At 40.5% G+C, this 9,723-nt stretch overlaps 1 protein-coding gene across 1 annotated transcript; it reads right to left on the bottom strand.

Moving 5' to 3' along the window:
* Positions 1-2,241: 2,241 nt before the first annotated feature.
* Positions 2,242-9,723, bottom strand: LOC125712671 (protein phosphatase 1A-like). The gene is made up of 6 exons (XM_048982965.1): positions 8,986-9,723; positions 7,896-8,467; positions 5,768-5,885; positions 5,228-5,342; positions 4,291-4,348; positions 2,242-3,876 (listed from the first exon to the last, which is right to left on the bottom strand). The coding sequence occupies exons 1-6, from the start codon at positions 9,377-9,379 to the stop codon at positions 3,847-3,849; spliced, it is 1,287 nt and encodes a 428-aa protein (XP_048838922.1). The 5' UTR covers positions 9,380-9,723; the 3' UTR covers positions 2,242-3,846.

Here is a 9,723-nt window from a genome sequence, read left to right as displayed (position 1 = left end):
AACAATCTTCTGATGACAGGTATACTTAATGTTACTTAAAATATGCAAATATTTTTCCGGATTCCGGCGCAGTGCATAACTCTATGGCCTCACAGTGTCTGTGTGGGGTTTCCACCCACAGTTTAAAACATGTTAAAAGACTTTATATGTGCCAGATTGGACCGTGCAAGGCTCACCGTGACTCTGTACTCTGTCAGAAGTACAGAATGTGGGTGAATGAAACAGGGTCTGCCAGTCCTTGGAGCAACTGGCACTAAGCTGGCAAAGGTAAAACCAGTCTGCCGAGCACACGGGTTGAAGTGGTGACCTTTCAGCCACGGACACAGTGTCCTTACTTGCTGAGCCGCATACTGGCTGAGCATCAAACATTCGGGTGTAAAAACAGACACGGTGTCTTATACATGTCATACACTGACCTCCCTACCAAATATCACTACCAGAGGTAGGGTATAATCATCTAATATCACATATCTCCGGATTTGCTAGTGAGAATGCACTCATTGCGGACTCAGTGTGGCTCGGAGTGTGTGAGCATGTCTAACCGCCTGGATCTCCTAAGTGTGGTGAAAACTGGTCATGCACAGGAAACTAGTGCACAGTTTATACAGTTGTTTGCATTCCAGATTTCTTGAATCAAAATTAGAAAAATACTGTCCAATTTTATATTTGTTTTCCTGAGTGCGGTGTGCTTTGCATAATAATGCCATTCACCCTTCGTCTTACTATTCTTTGCTTATTAATTTAAGACTTTCGCATTCATCTCTATGCACCACGTCATCGGTTATCCTTGATTCGACTCCCATTTTAATGATTTCTCGTTAAAAGCTTTGTGTCCACCAAACAAAGTTCCTGTTTAATATTCAGTAAGTTTTGACACCCAAGCTTGTATATACATTCTGTCTTATATAAACACTATAACGTCAGTAAACCGTTCTTTAGATATATACGCCAAATACACTAAAACGTCAGAGAAAATACAATAAGTTTGGGCAACGGCTTTTAAACCTGATCTCATCGATTGTTAAAATAATAGGTTTGGAGGGGAATTCAAAGGCATCTCGGCCAGCTTATTTCCAGGTTAAACATCCCGTCGTCTGCGGTGTGTAATGACCCAGTTTGGGGTTATGACGCCTTTTATCCATGACACAGATGGACCAGATTCAAGGCCATGCAAATATTAGTTCGTGTCCTACTACGTCCTCTAGCTAGAGCGCCTTCTAGACAGATAGAAAACACATTCTTTTTTATCGACATACTGTTCTGTCCGTGAATAAATATTAAATTATTTTAAAAGAAAAATAAATTCGGAGCGTTTCAAATGACGTTTCCACACACAGTCCAGGGAAATTTTTGTGAAATAAATTATTCACAAGTTAAACAAGTCGGAATAAATGTTGCAAACCATCCATAAACCAGACAGAAGCGGAAGTTACTCAATCCGAGCTGGTTTCCTTGGGTTATGCGGAATTTACCGGAATTTACCTTGATACCCAGGAAATGCCACTTTTACCGGCAAAAAAGATGGTGCTGTGACAGCGTTTTTAATTGACTATGTATTTTAACATTTTCCTGTTCGAACAGCTAGGCAGTATTTTGACACAGTGTTGTCGCTGGCAAAACGTGCTTTTGGTAATGTGTATTCTGCTTGCCTGGTACTATTTATTTGAACATCTAATTCAAGAAATGCAGTTTGACTGTATTAATATCTTACCGGCCCAAATGTTATATGCTTATGTTAATTAGTATTATTCTGACGTTACATTACCAGGGTTCCCAACTCCCACGCATCTGGCGTGACACACGCTTTAAGACTCACGCTCACGCAAGCAATCTTACAGCAATTGCAAGTCTTATTGCTTTGGTATCGTAAACCTAAAATTAGCTGCATGAAAATCGCTGGGACAATTTGCAAACCCCACAGACAATTTACAAGGCAATATAACTCTTACATACATGTACAGTAAATGAGTGTGCATGTGTGGGTAGACTTGCCTCGAACTGAAAATCTCACTCCAGCCAGTTTACGCAAGCTGGCAACCCTGCCTTACAACAGCACGCTTAGGTCTTACATGAAGCCTCTTTTGCTAATGACACTTAGTCACTCATTGATATTTTCATTGTTTTGGATCAAACATAATGATTATGAAACAAAAGAACTCCACAGAAAAATTGTTCATTTGAAAACATACCATATATATATATATATATATATTTCTTTTTTTCTTTCTTTTTTATTTATGTTTTATTTAATTGCTGTTTAACACATCTTAATTAATAAGTTAAACCCTGGTAGACCCAGGATAGGATGTCAGCAATTACACAATACGGTGAGAACATAAATACTGCGCACGTTGTACATGAAGATTGTCAAACAGTGAACAGTAAAGCAAGATGGACAATGCAGACGAGACAGAGAATAGATGAATTAGGTGTAGAAAAAACTAAGGATAAGGTACCAGAAAACATTCCCCAGGACTAATGGGCATAATTGGGAAATGAGGTCTAGCACAGGAACAAAATCTGGAAACCAAAGTCAATTAAGGAATTCTGTAAGACTAAGGCTGGGAACTCGAAGGAGCAACAATGCCGAGCTCTGACTTTTGATAATGGCTGTCAGGTTGGTACAGGTTGCTGTGCACAGTTGTGGCCATGGGCAGTTGGTGGCTCAAAAGTGGGAAAATCTGCCCGTCATGGCAGCACAAAAACACAAAGTGCATGAGTGCAAGGACAACACAGAAAGTGCGAAAACAGACGCAGATCAACACCTCTATCTACCAGCTAAGTGCAATTTTGAATTAGTTTTCTCAGCTTCTAATTTTAAGTTGAAAGATGACAAATAAAATTTAAGGTAATTAAAATACTGCTTCAGCTCTAGATTTCAAAACACCTTGTGATAAAAAAAGAATATGATTTCTATATAAATAAAATGAACATGTTTATTTTCTGAGGACTGACTATAGTTAATTACCAAACAGTCATAATGTGCTACATGCTTAATTCATACATAATATAGAAAACAACAGATTTTAAAGGTGAACACAAACATGTACACAAAGGAAAGGTGAGAGACTGGCATGTAAGAAGTATTCCTTTAAAAATATTTATGTGTCACTGTACGTATCAATCTGCATTCTAACATGAAGCTGCCTTTATCCTACGATTTATTTTGCCTTTGTGAAATTATGGCATTTGGTAGCTTATTCTCATACATATGGTGCATATATTTCTTTTGCGACAATATATAGATTGAATACTTACACCATATTCCACAAAAGAGGTTTATAAGGCAAATACTTGTATAAATCAGATTACTGACAATGGCTGGATGTCAGGCAAACGAGGCCCAGTTTCTCATTTTTACTAATAATGCAGAACTAATCTGATATCCCAGTTGGCAACCTTTGTGTTTGATGCACACTAGGTTCCCTTTGTGTATGCTTATTTATTCTTCCCTGAAGGTTACTGTTTTACCTGCTTTATAAGTACATTTCATTACGTATGTCGCAGGTGCATTCATATATAGTGAAAGCACAATAGATTTAGGTTCACTGTATTATTGCTTCATATGATGCGTAAATCCAAATGTTCTGTTGCTGTATTTTCTTACAAATATATTTGGACATCAATTTATTCCAGAATACTGAGTCTTGTAACTACTGGGTATAGATAAGTTGTTCAATTAACATTTTTTTTTTTTTTTGTTTTTTGAAATTTTGATGAGAGTTATTCATAATACACGCCGTAATTGCATTTTTGCGTTTGTCAGGTCGACTCACAACCATGTCGTTATTTTTTGTTATAGATTATTTCTATGTTCAGCTGGCAAGTAGTTTCTCAAAGGTGGCATCAATGCAGAATTCCAGAGGCACCAATATCCTGAAAAAGGAAAGGAAAATTAGTGGATCGTTTGATTAATGCACTGACTATCATTTAGAATTCAAGTTGAATTCTGAATGTGTGATTCATATTGCAGCGTCGCACAGCCTGTATCGTGCATCACATCCTGTGACATAAGCAGCCTAATTTTTGAACTGAATTAGAAAGATGGGACTAAAAAAAGAGTCTGATCACATGCACAGCTACACACTTAATAATGAATTAAAAGCATGTTAATGTGTGGCACATTTGAAAAATTAATACTCACATACTGGGGCAGCCTATGAGTATTTTTGCATTACATCTACATTTTTTACATTATAAAGTTTTAAAATAATTATTTGGGGTAGCGCTTTCGGAAATTTACATGCACATTCATGTTTTTAAATTAAAATGAAAGTTTAGGCCACTTACTGCTTGAGGTTTGCTTGCTTCTTTTTGCTTGTAGTAGGCAGAAATAATGCAGTTTCTTCTGAAATAAAAATATTATACATACAACATTTGGAACATTGGAACATGTGAAACAATAAATATATGCAAAATAATTTTTTGTCTAAATATTTCCTGTTTCCGTAGGTAATTTGCAAAGAAAATGTATAATGTTCATAAAGTTACCTACTTTTAATAACATCTGAAGTATTGCAAAATAATATGCTTTGCACATAAAACCTAAGATGTAAACCTTTTAAAAAGCTAAACTAAGTTATTGACATTCTGTTAACGCTAATGAGTCAGCACTATGAAGCTAATTGTCTTTTAAAGTAATGTAAACATTTCTGTTTGTTTAAACTGTGTATTCCATTGTGTTAAATGTCTTTTGTTTGTTCTTTCTCATTGATCACCATTTTTAAAACTGCACTCCTGTACCCAAAGCAGTCTCCATTACTCCCCACAATGCTTGTGTCATGTTGTTCAGCTTGCTGACCTGCTCAAAACAAGTCTTACCTTGTCTTGCATACCTGAAATGCACTACAACATGAATGTGTTATATGAATGTTTAAAAAGGGGATTCCTGTGAGTTTGAAATGTGGTCACATGCGCACTACAAAATTCACCAGCGGTATACGGGATGAGAGTGTGCTGGAGGATATTTTGCAAAAAAAAGTGTCATTATTGAAATGTGGTCATTTTGCCTTATTAGACACATTGTAGGAAGAGAGTAATGAAATAACATCATTGTGGAGAGAAGGTTATTTTAAATATCATCGCTCGAACGTGAAATAATCACTATATACGTAACTTATGTTATGTACCCAGGATAGTGTTATTTACGATTGGAAAATTAAAGCGGTCAGTTGAAATGGCGATTAATGTTTAGTGTTATGCGAACTCTCACTCCCCTGACACTCACTTGCTGGTGATGTCGCCCCCTAGTGGTAGACCAGGAATGGCTACTGATGACAGACAATTCAACACGTACAGCAAGTCAGGCTCCATGTTACTTGCTCTCTGGTCTTCAAAGATGTCTATTTGGAAGACAGTGGGATGGAAAAAAAACAAAACTGTTTATTTAGACGACAGTGAAACCTGCAAATAGATTCATTTTAATGTTAAAGGAATAAAGGACAACATGTGCTCTTTTATAAATCAAGGCCACAAAAATAAATGTTCAGATATGTGTGACAGAAAAAGAAATAGCAGCTGCATTGAACTGTATAACTTGCATAACTTTATTGACAGTTGCTAGTTAAACTACCAGCTTAATAAGTCCAGTGATCAATAACTACTTTGGATTGTGAGTTTACTACTGTTAAAAACAAAAAAACAGGGTTTCTCATTTGATCACACACATAATCAGTGTCTATGCTTATGTCTAAAACCATAACATCTACTGTACATCTTTTGTGTTACAACTTTCTTATGTATCTTCTTTAAGCCTGGAGTCTCATACCTGCCACTTTGGTCTCAATCAGATTCTCCAGCTCAGCTTCCCTCTGTAGTGCTTCACGTGAAACTTGGGGAGCACCAGGGAAGCAGATGAGGACGACTGTGATGTTATCAAGGCTGCCCTGTTGGGCACGTGGGGGGGGGAATTCATCAGTATAATCCATCTGACAACTTATTGCAAAGGATCAACCACAAATGCAAAAAACATAAAAGCCTGCAACTGTGGTAAAGTTCTACCTAATTATGTAATTTAATTTTCACGCTTGTTGTGCCAACAATTCGATTATAATCCAGACAAGTATGTACGTGCTTTGAAAAGTTTTGGCTAAACTGAAAAATCTGTCAACGGGGTAATAAATGAAACGCCCATTTTTAATGCAAACTCATCAGTAGTAGGATCATGATTAGCCTGGAGCCTGTACTTTAACAACACGGAATCACCTATATTCTGTCTAACTCCACAAAGAACAGAACAGCTGCGGTTGGATCCCATTACCATCAAGGTGTAAGGACACAGTGCAACACACATCTGGCTGCCCAAGTAGGAGAATAATCAATTAAAATAAAAAAAAATCTAACAAAATCACATGAAAATCCAATTTAATAGCAAACAAGCAGCTATTTCTGCTTAGCTTTATTGATCAAATAGTGTAGCCAGTATGCTGTGAATCAGCACTGGACTGGTATTAAAACTCAGCCAACAGAGGTCCCCCGCGATTAATTTTGCTGGCCCGCATGCCCGTCAGCCCACCGGGAGAACGCCCAGCACGGCAGGTGGCCAGTCCAGCCCTGCTGCGAATATAAATGAGCAGATGTCTTGACAGCTGAACACCTGGTCAACTCAAACTACCAGCTAGAAGTGTGTGTTATCTAAGCACCCGTTATGTAATGCATCACAATATGCCCACTTTGATTCCCCAGAAGAAGCGATTCAGCTTAAATCTACATAATGTTTAATCACCATTTCTCAGGCAATCCAATACTACAGTAAAACTAGACTGAAACAGAATGATGCCAACGACAGTTACCTGTTATGTTCACTTGCTTACGATAGCTGTGCGTTTTCCCATGCATGCCATGGCTGTTTATGCAGCACTTGCAGCGTGGGCCGCAGGAAATGAAAGGCTGTTCCAGGTCCCCAGAGAGAAGCTATTTAAGGGGGTGTTTTGCAGGCTTTCACTCTTTCGGTGTGTGGTCCCGTTGGAATTAGCAGGGCACATATTTGTAAGGTGTGGCCGTGGCCAACAACGACGATTAGCAGTGAACGCTATAGCACATTTATTTACATACGGTATCGACTGTGTAGCATCGTTCAAAATACTAGCTGTAGACTTGCAGCTAAATTCTGTGAAAGCCCCTTAAATGACACATTAAATTATACTTGGATGTTACATAACTCAAAGAAAGGTGGTAAATACAGTGCTACTTCAAGATGAAAATAGCTTATTCCAGGTAGGCAGTAGTATAGTCGTGCAAGACTATACCAGGCTACTTCAGAGACTAACTAGAAATGCTGTATGATCTATTATTTATATTGTCTGTGTTTTTACCCATAGATCAATAATTCAATTGAACTTTCCAATTATTCATTATAATTATGAAAATTTGTGCATATAGACTTATATCCAATAGTAATGAACATTTCAACGAGTGTGCATTGAATGTGTCATTATGACCATGTTGGGTACACTTGGCATCTAATTTGAGGTGGACAACTGATGGCCATTGACCTACATGATCTGCATTGCATATCATTTTTGCAGCACAGTTCGCTTCACGGGTAGTAGAGTAGTGCCACCGGCCACCTTCATGGTTGGGGGCTTGAACCTCCCACCTGCTAGGGCTATGTGTGAGTACAGTTTGCATGTTCTCTCTGCATTGTGAGGGCATGCTCCCACTTTCAAAACACACGCAATTAGGTGAACAGGTATCCCTGCTTTGCTCAGTCTGACGTTGAATGTGAGCATGTGTGAGCCCTCTGATAGACTGGCATCCCGTTAAGGGTGTGCCACTGCCTCGTGCCCTAAGGCACCTGAGATAAGTTCAAGTCTGTAAATCTATATTTGCTAAGTGTTTGGAAGATGGACTGTGTTGGAGACTTCTCATTTTATTTGTATTTGCAGCATACTTACCTTATAGAGGCAGAGGTCAACAACCTGTGTGCACACCTCACTTAAATCTGAGCAGACCTCCAGGCGGTTTCGCACAAAGGAGCAGAGCTCCTCGCTGCCGATCATGTCCCACACACCGTCACAAGCCAGCAGTAGGAACTCGTCGGCTGCTGAGCGCTCCACCTCGTATATATCCGGCTCGGGTGATACCATCTGTTCCGTTGGCGTCCGCCATTCTGTCTCCTTGTAGTTGAAGTCGCCCAGCGCACGGGAGACTGCCAGCGAGCCATTGATGCGCTGCAGGCTGACGGTTCCCCCGGCGTTCTGGATCCGTTCCATTTCGCGTGGGTTGAAGGGCTTGTGATCCTCAGTGTACAGGCAAAGCTGGCCGTCTCGGCAGAGCACGGCACGGGAGTCGCCGCAGTTAGCAAGGTAAATGTGGTACGGAGAGAGCATGGCGGCCACAACAGTAGAACCTCCACGTTCCCAACCCTGCCTCCTAGCCATGGTGTGCAGGTGCTGGTCAATGGTGAGGAAGGCGTCTCGGATTCCCCGCTTCACGTGGCCCCTGTCTTCCACTGGCTTAATGGCTCCTGGATGAAGGCAACACACAATACTTTGCATCACTTAATACAATCTCATTGATACAGTCTCAGCATATTGCATGCATTTTTTATGAATGATTATTCATTTTATGAATGATTGCTGACCAAGGATACACGTACAGTCATAGCCATTGTATCTTGCTCATATTGTTGTTTTTGCTTGTTGAATGTCAAGATGTATTACTGAGTTTTCAGCAGTACGTGTTCAGAGGCTAAAAGCATTGGTATGTAGTTGCTTTAGCTGTCAGCTGTCTCATTCATATCGGCCATAAATTTCTGTTTAATATGTTATTTTTCCCAATAAGCAAAAAACAAGACAAAATAAACGTTTTTTCTCTCACCATATTCATATTAAACCTATTGCAGATTAAGTCATTCATTCACGATCGGTTTTATGGGATGTTCTTTTCATCAAATGATTTAGGGTTCTTTTTAACCAAAGCTAAACCGAGTCTTTAATGGCGGCCTCTTTAATCTCATGCAAGAACAACAGACAGCTGTATCACCTGTAGCCCGAATGTGATCCAGTAGGTTCCTAGAGCAGAACTGTGCCACGTTACTGCCAGCGTGCCCATCATACACTGCAAAAAAGCCCCAGGAATCAAGGTCACCCTCCATTTCAGGGACACAGGTATGGGCATCCTCCATCTGGGCCCGCCAGCCTTGCACACTGGTCACAGCGTACTTGATGCCCCATTTGGCCCATCCTTGCTCGGTGTGCTTCTCCAGTATTGGCTGGTCCAGGTAAGGACTGGGTATGGCCCCCTCCTCCGCCGCCTCCCCCTCGTCTCCCCCCTCCCTGCCCCCTTTGAAGAGAGAAGAGACCATCTTCTCCGTCCCCTTCACAAGCTGCCGGACAAAGGCTGGCACTTCGACATTTGCCTTCCTGGCCGTCCTCATGGCTGCCGTCTGCCCCTCTGTCAGCTCGACAGGCTGCTCCTGCGCACGAGGCAATTCTCCTCCTTTCGACTCGCAGAACTTTAGTGATGAAGAAGATCAAGATGACACCAGAAGGTTGACAGAGTGCAGAACTGACATTGTGCCGGATTCAATATGAATGGGTTGAGATTCACTTCCTGCAGCACCTCTCATCTTTGTGTCCATTCGCGGAACTTCAGGGTTGGGCCGCTGACCTGTATTCGTCTCCCTTTCGTCCGACGTGCTCCCGCGTTTCTCCCTTTCCTTCTCAGTCACAGCCAGTCTCCCTCTCTCACCAGCTCCGCTCACCGGCGCTGTTATTTTCC

This window comes from Brienomyrus brachyistius, chromosome 18 (genome assembly GCF_023856365.1).
Source record: "Brienomyrus brachyistius isolate T26 chromosome 18, BBRACH_0.4, whole genome shotgun sequence".
Lineage (NCBI taxonomy): Eukaryota > Metazoa > Chordata > Actinopteri > Osteoglossiformes > Mormyridae > Brienomyrus > Brienomyrus brachyistius.
The sequence above is the reverse complement of the archived record's forward strand: the minus strand, read 5'-3'. Positions and strand labels throughout refer to the sequence as shown.